Source organism: Setaria viridis, chromosome 4 (genome assembly GCF_005286985.2).
Source record: "Setaria viridis chromosome 4, Setaria_viridis_v4.0, whole genome shotgun sequence".
NCBI lineage: Eukaryota > Viridiplantae > Streptophyta > Magnoliopsida > Poales > Poaceae > Setaria > Setaria viridis.
The window spans coordinates 30,595,852-30,614,244 of record NC_048266.2 but is presented as its reverse complement, the minus strand read 5'-3'; the positions used below and the strand labels follow the sequence as shown (position 1 = coordinate 30,614,244).

At 47.6% G+C, this 18,393-nt stretch overlaps 3 protein-coding genes across 7 annotated transcripts; all 3 read left to right on the top strand.

The window, feature by feature from the left end:
• The first annotated feature begins 4,628 nt into the window (after positions 1 to 4,628).
• On the top strand, positions 4,629 to 7,070 carry LOC117852322 (alpha-amylase type A isozyme). Of its 5 annotated transcripts, none has more exons than XM_034734358.2 (5): positions 4,629 to 4,817; positions 4,943 to 5,073; positions 5,192 to 5,324; positions 5,747 to 6,561; positions 6,642 to 7,070. In XM_034734358.2, the coding sequence occupies exons 2-5, from the start codon at positions 4,996 to 4,998 to the stop codon at positions 6,915 to 6,917; spliced, it is 1,302 nt and encodes a 433-aa protein (XP_034590249.1). In that variant the 5' UTR covers positions 4,629 to 4,817; positions 4,943 to 4,995; the 3' UTR covers positions 6,918 to 7,070. The 5 variants fall into 5 exon arrangements, with proteins under 5 accessions (XP_034590249.1, XP_034590248.1, XP_034590251.1 ...); XM_034734357.2 differs by having other exon boundaries at positions 4,939 to 5,073; XM_034734360.2 differs by having other exon boundaries at positions 4,629 to 4,821.
• Positions 7,071 to 7,598: 528 nt separating this feature from the next.
• LOC117852321 (uncharacterized) lies at positions 7,599 to 12,837 on the top strand. The gene is made up of 10 exons (XM_034734355.2): positions 7,599 to 8,011; positions 9,327 to 9,376; positions 9,539 to 9,648; positions 10,065 to 10,341; positions 11,054 to 11,183; positions 11,272 to 11,531; positions 11,648 to 11,744; positions 11,851 to 11,920; positions 12,335 to 12,580; positions 12,667 to 12,837. Exons 1-10 carry the CDS (start codon positions 7,699 to 7,701, stop codon positions 12,707 to 12,709), a joined length of 1,596 nt encoding a protein of 531 aa, XP_034590246.1. The 5' UTR covers positions 7,599 to 7,698; the 3' UTR covers positions 12,710 to 12,837.
• Positions 12,838 to 14,875: 2,038 nt separating this feature from the next.
• On the top strand, positions 14,876 to 17,855 carry LOC117852320 (uncharacterized). The gene has a single exon (XM_034734352.2). The coding sequence runs from the start codon at positions 15,128 to 15,130 to the stop codon at positions 17,492 to 17,494; it is 2,367 nt and encodes a 788-aa protein (XP_034590243.1). The 5' UTR covers positions 14,876 to 15,127; the 3' UTR covers positions 17,495 to 17,855.
• The last annotated feature ends 538 nt before the right edge of the window (positions 17,856 to 18,393 follow it).

Below are 18,393 nucleotides of genomic sequence, written 5' to 3'. Positions count from 1 at the left end.
ATTTCACATGCATGCTATAATTTATTCACAACTAGTTGAACCAGTTAATGCCATGGTGCAGTGTACTACAAGTTGCAACACAAATACTAGTCTATAGAAGTGCGACAATTATTGTAATTGTAGTAAATAGCAATCCAACACTATGGTAAAACTTTCAGAATTTTGAAAAGAGTAAGGGAGTCATGCACCATGGTGCAAGATTACATGAGCAAAAATAGCACATAACATGTGGTTGGCAATAGTCCGGCTCACAGTTCGTAACTAACAAATAACAGGCCAACTCTACAAGACAGTAGAACAGAACCTTCAGAGTTCCATGTAAAAAGAAGCCACCAAATTTCACGTGTGCTGTTCCTTTAACCAAAATGCAAAAGGCACAGCAACAGCAGATCGAAGTTGCAGGAGATTAAGGCTGTTCATCTCACTTCCGCTGTAAAAAGAAGTATTACTGCAATCAGAACATGGAGAATAAAGTGAAGAGCTCCACATGGGATCAAGGACAAGCACGCCACAACTTAAGCCGCCAACTCTAGCTAGTCTTCAAGATTCTTACTGGGATTGCACACATTTGTAGACTATCTAGTCCGTGAGGGGCCTAAAACTACTACTTAATTCGCTCCTTTTGATAAGCTTGCTGGAAGGTCTGTTGCATGCATGAAGACTTAAAACAGGGTTCAGATTACCCCCCTGTCCCTCTCTAACCAGTTGACCAGTCAAAAAATGAGGCATGCTGTGAGTATCACACTACATGTACGAACAGTTGGTCCTTGTTTCACCTTTATTTGCCTCCATTGGACCAAACCATCTTGCTCACAACTATCAATGAACTGGAAACCACGCTAGCTGCTTCACGCATGGCTGCAGTTTTTTCCTTTTTGTGCCTGTCCCCTCTCTTTTGTGCCTGTCCCCTCTCTCACAAATCCAAGCATATCTCTCTTAGTTTACTAGACACAACAGCTCTTTCAATGGACACAAGAGACAACAGGACAAACCATTGACCAGTTAGATAGCATACTTCAAACAGTTGGTTCTTGAGGTAAAGTAGAGCTGAAGAAAAGGGAATTTACTGGCATCTTCTTGACGAGTGTAGAAGTGAACAAGATTATACTAGTAATGATCCACCGCCCATAACGGTGTGCACTACAACTTACAATGGTGCACAGAATTATTTAGAGTGGCGTAAATCCAAAGGGCTAAGTATAGTTTCTAACAACCACACCTAGGCACCCGTTACAAGGAGCCTTGGAGAATTATATCAATGATAACATGACATAGTATGGACCATGGTATTTTAGGATAGTTAAAAGCATGTTGGAACTGTTATTTTATTCAAATTGATTGCTTGTGTTTGTCAATACAGTGAGTCCTAAGTAGCTACCAGCAGTCCTCACTAATCTTTTTGTTCTATAGGGTAACAAAAACAATGAACCCATAATTTATTAAATATTTCACAAGATGATTTACATGCTACTCAACCTCAGATCAGCCTTTTCTACATTAAAAATATGGAAACCAGACCTTGCCTTGTTTAGAAAAGCTAAGTTTGACCAACTGACAACAAGACAAAAATGATGGCTATTGGCTAAATATACTTTATGGTGTCTTTTTCGACATAACAGATTCACACCCTGAAGATTCTCTCATGAGGCAAAAGCTTTTGTGTTCCACACTCCATAATTTAAGGCAGATAATCCCTTTTAGTTAAGAAAAAAAGATGATTGCTAAAGTGGGCCATTAGTCAAATACAGCACTGTAAAAGGTGTTTCCTCTGGTAGTATGTGGGGAGCCTTTTCCTTGGTTTTATAAAGAGTTGTTTGGCTGCCCCTTTTTGTCATGTTTCACATTTGGAAGTTATGTCGGGCCAGCATTTCACTTGAGTTGCTGTCCAACCATCATACAGGCTGTACCAGAAGGAAGATATGCACCGAAACTATAGGAGATTGAAAAAAAAAATTGGACTTGTTTGCCGTAACACTTCTCATCTAATAGCTCCATTCGTATTCTGTAGTTCACATGAGAAAAACAACGCAAGTATAAATGTTGGAAGCCGATTAATTTGTTTGTTAGACTGCATATAATATTATTAATACGACCAGGAGGTCAAGCATAACCTGGGAAACAAAACCACTCTAAACTTCTCAGTAAGTGTGCACGAGAATCCAAACAAAATGCACTTCCAAACCATCTGACAACTTAAAATGAGATCACTATGCTGGTATTACCTTCCCATGCTGGGACCACGAAGTAATTAAAAGATACACATTTCTTGGTCATGGGCCATCGAGTACCTGGTGAATACAAATATCATATTTCATTAAGCAGCTAACAAACTATAACGTTGGATTCACTAGAAGAATCTCAGACAAGGAGCAATGCTTCTTGATTTTATATTAATTAACCATGCAGCATGCCCTACACATTTTGCAATAGAAAATGGCCACTATGCAGCCTAACATTAGTAAACCAGTTATCAGACAGGGAACCATGCATAGGGAAGATGGTTATGGTCTAACAAAGAACAAAGCAAAAATAGCATGCTAATGGACTTTTTAGTTTATATTTCAAGATAAACAGCCGTTTTCAGATTCATTGGAAGAAAAGATAAACCCATTGAAAGCTAAAGAACATGAGTGCTGATGTAAAATACCACATGTGGAAGGGACATGGGAACATCTGTTTCCAGAATGTAATTCATCATAATATGATGGCAAAAACTAGTAATTACTATTGATACAAATTTGGAATTTTGTGTGATAAACACATTGGTCTCGTTCCCTATAATGTCAGCAGCTTTTCAACTCCTACAACTTATAAAACCATGAACTATATATCAAACACGTGATGAAAAAAAATACAGGACGTCCATCAGGTGTGCTCAAGAGCAGCAAGTCATCAAATTCATTACTCTCATGATTCCTGCTGCTGATAGCATAGATCTCAGAGAATATTGTTTCCTACTTAAAAAATAGTGCACAGACATGCAAAAAACTACTTTCTATCTTGCTGTTGAGTAGGGTTCAACGTTGGCATGCTCCTGAAACTCTCCGTGAGCATATCCAAACTCTGAAGATGTTTCTAAAACACTGAACATTTACAAACTCTGAAATTTAGCATGTTACTCATCATTAAACTTGATTTCATCCCCCAATTTTCCAGGCCATTAATGATAATGTGATGCCATCCTCCAATCACCTGTGAAATGTACATAGGTACGGTGACCACTACTATTAAAAGTACTAATAATCTCTACATCATCAGAAGATGAATGAAACAGGCAGCACTGGAACTACTGTCTGATGCAGCCTGGAGGCACATATATGATGCTTTATAGAAACAGGGTTTTGGCACCAGTGTCTCATCTAAATCAATTTCTAATTCACACGAATACTGTCACCGTCAAAACCAGCAGCCTGCTAGTCCGTTTACTGACGCCAAAAACATTCAGCTTCTCATGATCACTGCAGTGCACATTCCCGCCCAAACCCTTAACCAAATCGCAATTGCAACCCTTAGAAATCCGCTGCCTCTGCTCCTCGGTGACCGATGGGAACAGAATCGGTTTGCCGCAACAAAAAAAATATGATCAGAATTTCAGGAACTTTCCTCCCGTTCCCCGCTATTTCAAATTGGTCAGCCAACCAGGTCACGGAGTAGCATGAGAGAGATGCTAGAAGGGATTATATGGCGCACCTTGTGCAAATGGGGACGATCTGCGGGGTGGAATCTTGGAGGGTCAAGGCGGGGTGGATGGGCGAGGCCTCCAAACTTCCAAAGCCGAAGGGGAGGAGAGAAGCGTAATCTAGTCTCTCCGTAAGCCAGCTGAGAAGGCGTGATCTCTTCATAACCCGTTGGGAAAGCGTGTTCTGTAAAATCCGAAACAGGCTGTTGATCTCGAGTCACAACCGCGAGCCGAAGGGAGTTTGTGGCGGCTTATTTCCATAATGAATATCTATGCAGTATATGTTTCGTCCAATTCGTAACGAAATCATCACATCTGCGACTGTCTCACTGTTAACAACCATACCTCTTACCTTTTAAAAAAAACATATCTATTACCATTTAAAGATAATAGCTTCATTAATTTCTAGAATAAATCTATACGACTACTAACAATTTGCTGTGATATATTAATAAAATTTCTGGTTAGAATCACGGTATCAAGAGATCTTATTTAACCAATAAAAACATGTTTGTTAAGGAGAAGTATGTCGATCATTGAAAATGATGCCATTGTGACAGTTGCATTTGCAACCACGCGGACGTGTCTCGTACAGTTCCTAGTAGGGAAAGTTCAGTTTTAGTTTACATTATTATTCTTATAAAGCACCCAACTTCAACCATCGAAGACTTTCTGCAAGATTCTTTGCTGGATTTATGCTGTAAGGAAAAAGATTTTGTGCTAGACTTGCTAGATTGCCAATTCTGAAATCGACATTTAATTTTGCAGTAATTTTGAGCGTTTTCGTATGGGCAGATAAAGAAGTGGGCGAATCCGTACTTGAATGAAATCATCGTGTCTCTTTCAACTCACTCAATTAGCTTGCAAGTTGCAAGGTAAGAGCCAACAATTTCAGTTAAAGAACTATATACCAAAGTCACATGTAGAATTTTGTTATATTTGTAGTACAGCAAATTGATCCCATGCTTATGTATCGGTCAGAAAACTGGTACCAAACAAAAGGCAAACTACTTCCAAGTTCCAACAACCCTTTCTGTCCAAGAAGTTTGTGCAATCCATCCCCAACTCTCCATCACCTTCTTCTTCAGCGGCCTGGTCTTCAGTTGCCTGACGACGGGATAGCTCTTAACAGAGTTGGGTAGGTACACATCCGGTCCATCCAAGCAACTCCTGTCATACTTCCACAATACTAGATAGCTACTGCCTATAAATCCTGCTGCGACCTCACCGCACTCATCGTCTCCTTGTTCATTTCCAAGTCAGAAGCCACTAGTCAGTGCAGAGACTTCCTGTGCGCCAAAGAAACAGAGATTGCAATGGGGAGCATGCCACTGTGCTGCCTGTCGACCCTGCTCCTCCTCCTGGGGCTGGCATCCGGCCAGGTCCTCTTCCAGGTAAGCAGCCAACGCATCCGATCACGCATCGAATTAGTCATCCTGCTCTGAAGAAACGATGCGGCTAGCTTGCTTCCCCGGCGATTTGTCCTCTGAAAGAATTGAGCCGGTGTGGCAGGCGTTCAACTGGGAGTCGTGGAAGCAGAGCGGCGGGTGGTACAACCTCCTGATGGGGAAGGTCGACGACATCGCCGCCGCCGGCGTCACCCACGTCTGGCTGCCGCCGCCGGCGCACTCCGTCTCCGCCCAAGGTCCGTCAGTCTGAACGCGCTTCTCCTTTCCCAATTCTCGTCTGAACATCTTGGAGAGGTGCAGTAGCGAAACGAAACATCCTGAAAAGCAGACGTGGAGTGGACGACACGTGAGCTCGTCTGATTGCGACGCGTGCCCATCTGGCTTTCCGCCGGGGGCAATTGATTGGAGCCTGTAATGGCTAGTACTAATCAATGAAACGAAACGAGATACGTTATCAGCCACCGAACTATGTTTTTCTCCGACAAATTAGCCGTTTCAGTTTTTCAACCAGCTTATAAGCTGAAGCGAAAGTCTAATATGAGACGTATTGTATGAGTGAACTGCATATAATTACTTATCACGAATATAAGGTGCAGATAATCTTGTGGTTTACTGATTCATATGGTGGATATACGAATATACATACATGCGGGTACAGGTTACATGCCTGGTCGTCTATACGACCTGGACGCGTCCAAGTACGGGACGGCGGCGGAGCTCAGATCCCTGATCGCCGCGTTCCACGGCAAGGGCGTCCAGGCGGTGGCGGACATCGTCATCAACCACCGGTGCGCCGACTACAAGGACTCCCGCGGCATCTACTGCGTCTTCGAGGGCGGCACCAACGACAGCCGCCTGGACTGGGGCCCCCACATGATCTGCCGCGACGACACCCAGTACTCGGACGGCACGGGCAACCTCGACACCGGTGCCAGCTTCGCCGCCGCCCCGGACATCGACCACCTCAACGACCGCGTCCGGCGCGAGCTCGCCGAGTGGCTGCTCTGGCTCAGGTCGGACCTCGGCTTCGACGCATGGCGCCTCGACTTCGCCAAGGGGTACTCCGCCGAGGTCGCCAGGGCGTACATCGACGCCACGGCCCCGAGCTTCGCCGTCGCCGAGATATGGAGCGACATGGCGTACGGCGGGGACGGTAAGCCGGAGTACGACCAGGACCCGCACCGGCAGGCGCTGGTGGACTGGGTGGACAAGGTCGGCGGCGCGGCGTCGCCGGCCACAGTGTTCGACTTCACCACCAAGGGGATCCTGAACGCCGCCGTGGAGGGCGAGCTGTGGCGGCTCATCGACCCGCGGGGGAAGGCTCCCGGCGTGATCGGGTGGTGGCCGGCGAAGGCCGTCACGTTCGTCGACAACCATGACACCGGCTCCACGCAGGCCGTGTGGCCGTTCCCCTCCGACAAGGTGATGCAGGGCTACGCCTACATCCTCACGCACCCCGGCAACCCATGCATTGTGAGTGTATACCCGGTGATCGCTAGCTCCATCTTATTTTTCGCGTCTCCGATACTAAAAGAGCTCTTACTCGATCGCAGTTCTACGACCATTTCTTCGACTGGGGTTTCAAGGATGAGATCGCGGCGCTAATGGCGGTGCGGAAGCGCAACGGCATCACGGCGACAAGTGAGTTGACGATCCTCGTGTACGACGGCGACGCCTACGTGGCAGAGATCGACGGCAAGGTGATCATGAAGATCGGTTCTAGGTACGATGTCAGCGCGTTCATCCCTGCCGGGTACCAGGTCGTCGCGCACGGCAACGACTACGCTGTCTGGGAGAAAGGAGCCAAGGAAGAAGTGGCTCAAGCATAACCTCGTGTGCTTGTAAATATGATCTGTGTTCTCTGCTACAAGCAGATACGAGTATACACGGCTTGTAAAGTTGTAATTGATGGCAACTGTAAATTGTTAATTGTGCACAATACGTGATAAAATAAGTGATTTCGCCTGTGTACGAGACGTTTAGAGATGATTTCACCTCGTGCTTGACGATGCATGTACCCCCAATTTATGATCTGATATGGTTTACTGACGACTTATAGGAGAGCATCACTGTTGCTCCATGCTCGCGTGGTTCAGTTGTGCGCGAGAATCATTGGATTTCATCGTTCCGATCGAGCTGATGATTACTATTTCTTTCTTTAAATCGTCCAGCTAGCAGACGACCATATTTTATCGCGGAACTTCCAAATTAAGAGGCAATTTTTTTGGCTCACGTCAACGAGGGCGCACAGGTACAAAGTCTACTGTCAAGCTCCCCAACGAGTCAAAGAAGGAAAAAAAAACACTCCCCCCCCCCCCAAAACAAGCTCACTGACAACGTGGGCCACGAGAGAAACGCTGGCCACGTGGAACGAGCATGCAGCCACTGGGTGGGCCATCCGGGGCGGGAAGGAGGAAGGGAAAGGGCGCTCCAAATTTGGAGCGTGTTTGTTTAAACCTCACGGCGGCCTCCGAATTAACCCACCCGCCCACCAAACGGGCGACCCCATTCTCGGCGCGGTTTAATTTTGGGTCTCCTTCCATTTCTTCCCTCCCTCCACCTCGTCTCGTCCTCCTGCCTGCCACCGCACGCGCGCGCGCGCCTCCTCCCATGGAGTCATCCGCCGCGGGGGGCCACACCCCTCCCCGCCCGTCGGCGGCGTCCGGCGGGGCCTCGCCTCCGCCTCCGCCTCCGCCTCCCCCGCCGCCGAGGGGGTGGCTCGCCGGCCTCGTCTCCGGCGCCGGCCGGATCCTCGCCGCCGTGCTCGGGCCCGAGCCCACCGCTTCCGTCTCCGGCTCCGGCTCCGGCTCCATCGCCTCCGACGCCGCGTCGGACGGGGGCTCGCCGTCGGCGTCGTGCTCCCCGGCCTCGTGCCGGCTCCCAGAACCTCGCAGCGAGGGGCACAATGGCGGCCGCGGCACCGGTACGCGACTCCTCGAGTTATGCTTCGTGGCGTAGCGCCTTTTAGGCTCTGGGTGCCGCATTGCCGCCGTATCTAAGTGCTTGCGCCGTGTTGCGTTCATTAGATGTTGCGTATAGGGGGGTAGGAACGGCGGTTCGAAGGCCTCAATTTCCGTGAAAATTTTAGCAATTTTGGTGTTTGGGCTTTGAAATAGCATTGTGTGCACGAATAGTACATTGGATGCTTGGCAGTTTCATGCTTCGCATCTGCATCTGCGTGGGAGACAATGATTGTTTCTTTATTGCAGTTATTTAGATCATGCATGCATGCAACTGGCTGACAATAGTCAGTCCATGCTCATGAATACAAAAATGGTCTTGGGGTCGTGGGCAATTGGGCATGACTGCGTTGGCACTAAGCCACTGTCTGGGTGAAAATACTTCTTAAGCGGCTGCGTTATCCTTAGAATTCCTGCACTAAGCATATGCCTGAACTGCATGTGGAATGTACAATTAGAAATCTGCAACTGTCGCCAACAACTAGGTGGTCCCAGATGGTCGTATGAGCATTCATAGTATGGATCCAACATATTGCACAGTATTGACCATTGAAACCTTATGGGCCCTCCATTTATGATGTAATTCAAATTTTAAATTTGAACTGAGAGGGAGATAAGGTATGCATGAATCAAGACATACCTGAACTTAGAATGCTTTCAATGATTTATCCCTCCATTAACAAGGGGCACATGAATCGTCATGACCACTAACTTAGTAATATGATTCATGATGTGCAGCATCAGCAAGGGTAGCGAATGGGCCAGCCAGAGTGGAAACTGTTATTCAGGGCTTGATTGAACGTGTAGTTTATTGGCAGATCTTTCTCACAGAACTAGTGGGTCCGACAACCACTTTAGATGTGTTATATTGTTGCCACATACTTTCCGAGCTGCTAGTCATTCCATGCCATGGTTGTTTCATTTCTAAGATAAAAACCATTGGTTCTGAACAACCCAAAGAAAGGGATAACTTTAAATGTGTTTTAGTTTGTGAATTTACCTCAAATCATCTGCACAAGTTATTTTAAAATTCTTTTGTTCCTCTTATTTCCTATCTTTTGGAGTCATAGTCATCTAAACCTTCTTTTTGTGTTTGCCATTTGCTCAGTTTTGACCACTGCATCTTTCTGACTTAAATTTCATTATAACCTAACTTCTAATGTCTTAGGTATCATCAGTGTTCGTGTCCTTGTTTGTACTATTTATTCTTTCCTGTAAATAGAGTGTGCACTTCTATTGATTTGTCAGTTCAGTCCAATGAGATATTTTCTTTAACAGATAATGGTAATTCCCCATTCTTTCCCGTGAGAAATGATCAGTTGAATCAGGTATTCCCAGTCATTTTGTTTATTACATAACATATTGTATCTCACTGCTAGTTTGTAAACAAGTTCCTCTCACTGGGCTAGAAAAGTAGGAGTAAGGGGTTGGTTCTCTGAGCATTTCACAGTTGACACATTGAAGTCATGTAGAACTGTTTGTGATTTTAGGGTGAAAAGGAGACTGTTCTAAAAGACTATGCTGGTTCCCTAGCAATTATCTCTGAGATTGAGCCAAAGGATGCCATAATGCAATTGCTTATGCAGGAGACCTATTCAAGGTACTGGATTGTATATTGTTTATTGACTTCCATTCTGACCTTTTGATAGTATTGTTTGATTTGCATTTTGCTTTGTCATTTAGGCAGTATTTTTTCATCATATACTTGGATATTCTTTTATCATATACTTGGGTATGTATACTTGGGTATGACATTCTATAATCCGTTCCACGCTCAACAAACAATTGGTTTACATGCTTCTCTTTTGTGTATGCTAACTCTGCATTTATTATGTAATAACCATGAATTGTCTCGTACTGTGATAAAGCAACAGAAGCTGTGAATAGTGCTATCCTATTCTATTATAACATATTTTATATCCTGAACAGATTAATATTTGATAGTGGTAGTGATTGAAAAACTATAAATTATGCAACCAATAGGACATGATTTATGTTCTTTTATTTTTATATCAGGTCTGAGTGCAGAAAGTTTATAAAGATAATTCAAGAGCGGGTTTTGGACTCAGATTCAGGTGATATAGATACTGGTGGGTTTGCTCTTACAGGTGCTCGAAAGGTTGGCAGACAAGCAGTTGATGGATATTCTTCATTTAGTCCAACCGAATCCTCACCCGCAACTTCAAGTCTTCAAATGCATCGCTGTGATAATAGCGTTGCTGTGGGCACAATTCCAAAATTAGCTGATACCGACCAAAGCCCTTTCATCCAGAATTCTAAGAACATACAGCCTGTGAGTGCTTTTGCTTGTAAATTTTTTGCTTGTTCCAGTGTATACTAAATGAAGTCCATCTGACTTTCTTGGCCCTTTTCTGTTCTACTGGTCAAGATGCTAATATGCCATTCTTCTGGCAAGCGTTTTAAGCTATAAATCATGGCCCCATGATATATTGCTGCTCAGTGCATGCGACTGCAATATGTTTTGTTTTGCTGCCCCCTGGAAGTAGTAAATCTTTAGGAAATTTTCTTGTCAGTTTTGTCCAGTAAATAGTGTTCTCCTGATATTCTGTTAATCATACATGCACCCTAAAGTAACTTAAGATGTTAGTTGCCAATTTTTTGTTCAGTTACCGTCCACAAAATTAGGTAGTGATCTTCTGTTAAGTTCACACTGACCTAGCTTGTTATGGTTTTCTCCATGTACATTATTAGCTTTATTGTTTAATTTTTCTCTCCAACCTCACCACAATTACTCACTAGTATGTCCAGACTGGAGTAAAGCAGGGTTTTTGGGTGAACATACATAAATAGCTAAGTGTATGGCCTCAATCCAGTCTAGCTGTTGTCTGTATGCCAATTTTTTTTTGTATTTTGTGTGTTGCTATATATATCTATTCGATAAGTTCTTTTGAATATTACTGCCACAAAATTACTAATTTGTTTTGGGTCTTTTAATTCTTCAACTTTGGAATGACACAAATTTACTGCTGCACTCTTAACTGCAGGTTCTCAAACGAAATTACTCTGTTAGAGAGGATGCTTATGGGGAACTTCGAAGAGTTAGGCCAAAGATCAATGGAAGTCCATTGAACCTTTCAAAATTCAAGCAAGTTGATATTATTCGAAATCATCCAGGTAAAGATTAATCGTTTTAGAAATTATTTGAGAAGGACCACTAAGCCTCACAAAAATCAACATTTCGCTTACCTATTTTACTTATCAGCTGCGAGTTCACATGAAGAGCTCACTGCCAGGGATCCAAATGCTTCCAGAGATGAAAAGAAGCTATTAACAGATGTTATGGGAGCCAATAATTTAACATACCCTAACATTATTTCAAAAGTTGAAAGTGCTGATGAAATATTAGATGTCCCCAATAAACCTTCAGCTGTAACTCCACAGCTGTTTGATTCCAGTTTTTCACAATCTGGTAAGGACCAAAAAGGTTTTGGTGCTACAACACTTAACAAGTGCTCTAGTCAGGTACTGATATCCCACTGCACCCATGACTTGCTGGGTGCTTTTCTTTCAAATCAATTAAATAAAAAAACGTGCTATTTTGTTCTGAGTTCTGACATGAAGATGACCTTTTGTCATAGGATCTGAAAAAAGGCTTTCCTTTGAAGGTGGAGCCTTTGAATGTATTTAATCCTTTCGAGCAGCAGATGATGGACTTATCACACCAAAAGCAAGAGCGTATGTTTTCACCATTGAATATGTTTCCTCGCTGTTCATACAACTTATGAGATTGATGCCTCAATATCCTCTGAATTTATTATTATTATTTGCACTTCCTGAGCAGATGCTGTCTGTGATGATTCATGCTCTCTCTCAAAATTAATGTTGAAGGAGGATATCGAGGCTGCACCCAGGTAGCATGTCATACCACCCTTTGTATTGTTCCATGCAAGAGTGTGACCAAGTTTACCACTTGTGGTGGCTGTGCTTTGCCATCAGAATTTGGAATGTTTGATTTGCACTAGATCAGTTTGAGTTCAATTTAGGACCAAAATGTCATGACAGCTTATGATTGTGGTTGCTATACAGGATTATGTTGTTAATTTAACCTTGTATCTACAATTCAAGATTGCATATTTCTGGACCGCATGTGCCTCGTCAACTGTCATCACTTGACCAGTTGAACTACAAGTTCTAGTTAACGGTTCTAGGGTGCAGCAAACATACTGTAACATATTATGCTCGAGATTTTTTTTTGTTTTGCTGTAGCTGTCAGGTTTGATGCATTTCAAATATGCCAATAATGTAATCTGCCATATCTAATTCAGCTTGCCGATGGGCCTTCAACTGCAAAACGGCTCCAAGAACCGCAGAAAAAGGCAACCCAACTCACAAAAGAACACGCCAACTCCAACAAGGTCACCTGCAAAGGGTCCACGCCGAAAGAACAACGACATCATAGTCAAATCAGAGATGGACTTGCTTGAGCAAAGCAGGCTGGTACTGACGGAACAAGAACCAGAGTTGGGCGACGTCCCCGTGAAGAGACCTGTTGGGCGGCCGAGGAAGGCGAGGTAACTTCTTCCTTTCGATTAGGAACAAAGACGAGGTAATCTTTTGGTGTCCTTGGTTGTAATATTGGCCTACTTGTGTAAACTAGGAATGGGCCTAGCACAGTTGATCCGACCACCCCTGCTTCGTAGGTTTGAGTTTTGTTCGCCTTTCTCGGTTTCTTCTAACTTGTGTAAAGTGTATTGTGGGACTTGAGAAGAACCTTGAAATCATAAGTCAACTTGAGACTTATGGTGTTTATGCGTTATTTTTCAGAGAACATGTGCGCACCAGTTGGCATGTTCAATTATTGTGCACTTCAAGGGACAAGGGGAAAGAGAGGCGGCACGGCCCGGTCGCCCTAGGGCGACTTGGGTGCTGCCGCCACCACACTTCTAGCACCGCTCCCTCCTCCTCCGACTCGCCGCCGCAGGAGCCTGCCGGCGGAAGTCCGTTCGGCTGCGATGAGGGTGGCGGTAGGCGCATCACCTCCCTCACGAAAGAACTTCCTCCCCCTCCACAACCTCTCCCATCCTATCCTTTCTTGCTACTGTGGCGGTTTGCCGGCAGCAGCCGCACCCTTGGGCTAGTGGTGCCTAGATCTAGCGCAGGCAGGCTCGGATCTGGTGTCGCCCTGGTCGTTTACGACCTTCACTGGTGGATCCATGGGGGCGCTAGCGGGAGCCGGATGCCTAGTCCCGCGGCGGCGTGGCTCGTGGCGGTGAGGGTGACAGCGGCGACGGCTCGAGGTGGCAGCCCGCTGTGGGGCGGCAGCACCACGTCGGCGACGGCCAGAGGCGGTGGCCCGCTACGGGGTAGCAGCGCACATGGAGCCTACCTTTCCTGGGCTAAGCTCGGGGGAGGGTGTCTTAGACTCCGGTGACCGCCACCGTGGAGAGCTCGCGGTGGATCCGCCCGTACGCGGTCCGTGGCGGCTATAGGCGAGCGTGGCTCGGCTCTATGGTGGCGGCGGCGGCGGACGGAGGGTGGCAGACAGAGGGTGGCGACTGGCTTTGGCAGCAGCCAGCAAATTTGGTGGTTGTCAGGGTGTCGGTCCTCAGGCGAAAGCCATGACCGGTGCCGACGATGATGGTGCCATGATGCATCGTGCTCCTTGTTGAAGGTGTTGCGGTGAGGAACTTGACCTAGGGACTTTTTCCAGGTGAAAACCGAAGAACCAAAACAGGTTCGGGCAGTGGCGGCATCTTGACATCGCTTTCCTCTTGAGGTGCCATTTTGAAGTCCTTGGATGGTGGTACCCGTTCAGCTTGTAGGGATGGCGGTTTCAGTGTAATGCTAGTGTGCATGGTAGAGATTGACTAAGTGTAGTTTCTACGCGACAGGAAATAACTGGCCATCAAGCAGGATCATCCTAACTTGTAAAGTTTCTAAGAAAATGACAGATGAGAGGGATTAGTTGCTGCACAAGATCCATGGCTAAGTGGAAGCAAGAGTATAAAAGTTTGAAACTTAGTCCTCTTAGCTTTCTTTCTCAGTGGCTTGCTTTCTTATTTTCTTTGACCCTCGTGTTGAGGCGTGGAGTCTAAGTATTCATATACCTCCGGACTAGGTGGTCGGATTTGTTTCTTTAGGGTCGTAGACATTCACTTAGTGAATGTTTAAGATCGGATAATTTCCTTAATATAAAAAGGGAAAGATAGGCAGTTTGACAGCATGTGTACCGTTTTTTCTCTGTTCTAATGATAACAAATCAGGTCTAATGTAATCGTGTTTCCTGACAAGCGCAAGATGCAGGTATTCAAAGTTCAAGCCTGTATCAGTATTCATGCACAACTGAAATTATGTGCCGTTTCATCCAATTGAGGGGTGTTTGGATACAAGGTACTAAACTCTAGGAGGGTTACATCGGATATTCGAACGCTAATTAGGAGAATTAAACATGAGCTAATTATAAAACTAACTGCAGAATCCCTATACTAATTCGCGAGACAAATCTATTAAACATAATTAATCCATCATTAGCAAATGGTTACTGTAGCACCACATTGTCAAATCATGAACTAATTAGGCTTATTAGGCTTAATAGATTCGTCTCGCGAATTAGACTCCATCTGTGCAATTCATTTTGTAATTAGATTATATTTAATACTTCTAATTAATATCTAAACATCCGATATGTTCGGATACAAACAGGTCCGGTAAAGGATACAAATAGATGCAAACAGGTCGCAACACTGGTCTAGTCAGACAGCAGGTTCAAGCCCGGGAAACGGGAATCGACGGCGGGTGGTCAGAAATCGAGTCGCCAGATCAGATGTGCCGGCGGCGGATTTGCGCCACTCGATCAGTGATCGGTGCCACTGCCACACTGAGCCGATCAGGTCCCAAATCGAAGTACCGAACAGCGGGGCGGGACGCCGGCCTCCTCGGCTCCTCCCGCCAGCCAGCTCCCGTCCACCCGCTGCCGCCACCGTATCCGTAAACCCCATCCCCTGATCCCCTACGCCGCGCGCGGAGCTCCCCCTGCATGCTCCCGCCCCGCAACTCGCTCGCGAGCTCGTAGCCCGTCGCCTCCCGCGCCCAGCGGCCAACCCGCGCCGCCGCCGCCGATGGAGGCTACCGGGCGCGGGCTGTTCCCGAACAAGCCCACCCTCCCAGTGGGGCCCAGGAAGCGCGGCCCGCTGCTCCCGGCGGCGCCCCCGCCGCCGTCGCCGTCCTCGCTCCCGCTCGACTCGCTGCTGCTCCACCTCACCGCGGCGCCGGCGCCGGCGCCCGTGCCCGCGCCGCGGCGGTCGCACCCGACGCCGACCCCCGCGCACACCTTCCTCTCCCCGGCCGCGCAGGCGCTCGTGCTCGCCATCTCCTCGCACCCGCTCCCGACGCTCCCGTCCTTCCTTGCCTCCCGCCGCGACGAGCTCCTCCGCGCCGACATCCCGTCCCTGCTCAAGGCGCTCGAGCTCTCGGGGCACTGGGAGTGGGCGCTCTCGCTCCTCCGGTGGGCCGGGGCTGAGGGCGCCGCCGACGCCGCCGCGCTCGAGATGGTCGTCCGCGCGCTGGGCCGCGAGGGCCAGCACGACGCCGTCTGCGACCTGCTCGACGAAATGCCGCTCCCGCCGGGATCCCGCCTCGACGTCCGCGCCTACACCACCGTGCTGCACGCGCTGTCCCGGGCGGGGCGGTACGAGCGCGCGGTCGAGCTCTTCGCCGAGCTCCGGCGCCAGGGGGTGGCGCCCACGCTCGTCACCTACAACGTCGTGCTCGACGTGTACGGACGGATGGGCCGTTCGTGGCCGCAGATCGTCGCGCTGGTGGAGGAGATGCGCGCCGCGGGGGTCGAGCCCGACGACTTCACCGCCAGCACGGTGATCGCCGCGTGCTGCCGGGACGGTCTCGTGGACGAGGCAGTGGCGTTCTTCGAGGACCTCAAGGCCCGTGGTCACAATCCGTGCGTCGTCACCTACAATGCGCTGCTGCAGGTGTTTGGCAAGGCTGGAAACTACACGGAGGCGCTGCGCGTGCTCAAGGAGATGGAGCAGAACGGGTGTCAGCCGGATGCTGTGACGTACAATGAGCTCGCCGGAACATATGCCAGAGCTGGGTTCTACGAGGAGGCTGCCAAGTGCCTGGATACAATGACCGGCAAGGGGTTATTACCAAACACATTCACATATAACACCGTGATGACAGCTTATGGGAATGTGGGGAAGGTGGATGAAGCGCTTGCTCTGTTCAACCGGATGAAGAAGAGCGGGTGTGTTCCGAATGTGAACACGTACAATTTTATCCTTGGCATGCTTGGCAAGAAATCAAGGTTCATTGTGATGTTAGAGATGCTTGGAGAGATGTCAATGAGTGGATGCACGCCAAATCGGGTCACATGGAACACAATGCTTGCAGTCTGTGGGAAGCGGGGCATGGAGGACTATGTTACCCGGGTTCTGGAGGGGATGAAGTCTTGTGGGGTTGAGCTTTGCCGAGACACCTACAACACACTGATAGCTGCATATGGCCGGTGTGGCTCAAGGACAAATGCTTTCAAGATGTACGATGAAATGACAAGTGCTGGCTTCGCCCCCTGCCTCACCACATACAATGCATTGCTGAATGTGCTATCGCGACAAGGTGATTGGTCCACTGCTCAATCAATCGTTAGCAAACTGAGGACCAAGGGGTTCAAGCCAAACGAACAGTCATATTCACTGTTGCTCCAATGTTATGCAAAGGGTGGTAACATTGCAGGGATAACTGCGATTGAGAAAGAAGTTTACGGAGGTACAGTTTTCCCAAGCTGGGTTATCTTGAGGACCCTTGTGATTGCCAATTTCAAGTGCCGCCGACTGGAGGGAATTGAGAGGGCATTTCGAGAGGTAAAATCCCGGGGTTACAAACCTGATCTCGTCATATTTAACTCCATGCTCTCCATGTATGCAAAGAACGGTTTGTACAGCAAGGCCACCGAGATATTCGATTTGATCAAGCAGAGCGGGCTGACCCCCGACCTCATCACTTATAACAGCTTGATGGACATGTACGCAAAGTGCAGCGAATCATGGGAGGCCGAGAAGATACTGAATCAGCTCAAAAGCTCTGAGGTGAAGCCAGACGTAGTGTCTTATAACACGGTCATTAACGGATTCTGCAAGCAAGGGCTGATCAGAGAAGCGCAGAGGATCCTCTCCGAGATGATTGCTGACGGCATGCCCCCCTGCGTCGTAACCTACCACACACTGGTCGGGGGATACGCTAGCCTGGAGATGTTCAGTGAGGCTAGAGAGGTCATCAGCTACATGATTCAGCACAACCTGAGGCCTATGGAGCTGACCTACAGGAGAGTAGTCGACAGTTACTGCAAAGCGAAGCGATACGAGGAGGCTCGCGATTTCCTGTCCGGAGTTTCAGAAACTGACCCGAATTTTGACAAGAAAGTGCTGCGTACGCTCGCAGACCGTATAGAGGATGCGCAGTTCGGAAGATAGGCTGCCTGTGCTGAAAGGTGGACGAGATCCGGTTCAGGTTTCGTCGCTTTTAAGTTACTGGCAGTTTGCATATATATACGCTGCAGTTTTGATAGGGAAGATTACTGCTAATCTTGAAGAGCTTGTGTCTATCAGAGACGTGGATAGTATTGCGCCTTCATATGGTGCTGTATGATGTCAAAATACTCTCATTCTTCAACTGCTGTACAGTGTACGTATAGTCACATTCTGCTGTACATACTTTAGAGTGCAAAGAACCTGAAGCCTGAAGGGCGCCTGATGTATCACTCAATTTTTTCTTTCTTTCTGAATATAGACAACATGATTGAGCTGATCTCAAGTCAGCAATGTCATCAGTTTACCAGCGGTCTCAGTAACTCCTCTATCCATTCCTCCTCTTGAATTAACAGAGCAGGACAAAGAACCTGACCCTGACCATATTCTGTTCTGTTTCCCCCTTTCACGGCTGGAGCTGGAAATATCTCTTCGGTGAATGAAAAGGACTCCGGAGCCTAGGCGTCTAGCAACGCCAGGAAGATCGCCGACGTTCGCATGTGGGCTGGCTGCCTGCTGGGTGGAGCCGTGATCGCGAAGCAGTGGCCGCTACACCCAGCGCCCCTCGTCGCTTTCGACCTGCGTGCACGCTGCTAGCCTTGCTACCTCGTGCTCTCTTTATATCTGGCATGGCGCTGTGGCGACAGAGGATTGGCAGGAAACAGCCCTGTGTGTTGGCTGGTGATCACTGATCACCCGTAGAAGTACTGATCCGCACACTGCTTACAGCGAAACACAACCTGCAGGGAAGCTGTTGTACGTTCGGCAGTTTATCTGTTTCCGTTACCTTGGTACAGTTTTAGCTGCTTCTGTCGTCCTGGTTTTACTGTAGGCACCGTGTTAGT

What these genes read in the sequence shown, in the direction of transcription:
- LOC117852322 (XM_034734358.2), top strand. Translation starts at nt 4,996, where the DNA reads ATGGGGAGCATGCCACTGTGCTGCCTGTCGACCCTGCTCCTCCTCCTG. An exon ending in GCACTCCGTCTCCGCCCAAG is followed by an intron (nt 5,325 to 5,746) that starts GTCCGTCAGTCT and finishes ATGCGGGTACAG; the next exon opens with GTTACATGCCTGGTCGTCTA. An exon ending in ACCCCGGCAACCCATGCATT is followed by an intron (nt 6,562 to 6,641) that starts GTGAGTGTATAC and finishes ACTCGATCGCAG; the next exon opens with TTCTACGACCATTTCTTCGA.
- LOC117852320 (XM_034734352.2), top strand. Translation starts at nt 15,128, where the DNA reads ATGGAGGCTACCGGGCGCGGGCTGTTCCCGAACAAGCCCACCCTCCCA.
- LOC117852321 (XM_034734355.2), top strand. Translation starts at nt 7,699, where the DNA reads ATGGAGTCATCCGCCGCGGGGGGCCACACCCCTCCCCGCCCGTCGGCG. An exon ending in ATTCTAAGAACATACAGCCT is followed by an intron (nt 10,342 to 11,053) that starts GTGAGTGCTTTT and finishes TCTTAACTGCAG; the next exon opens with GTTCTCAAACGAAATTACTC. An exon ending in TTAACAAGTGCTCTAGTCAG is followed by an intron (nt 11,532 to 11,647) that starts GTACTGATATCC and finishes CTTTTGTCATAG; the next exon opens with GATCTGAAAAAAGGCTTTCC.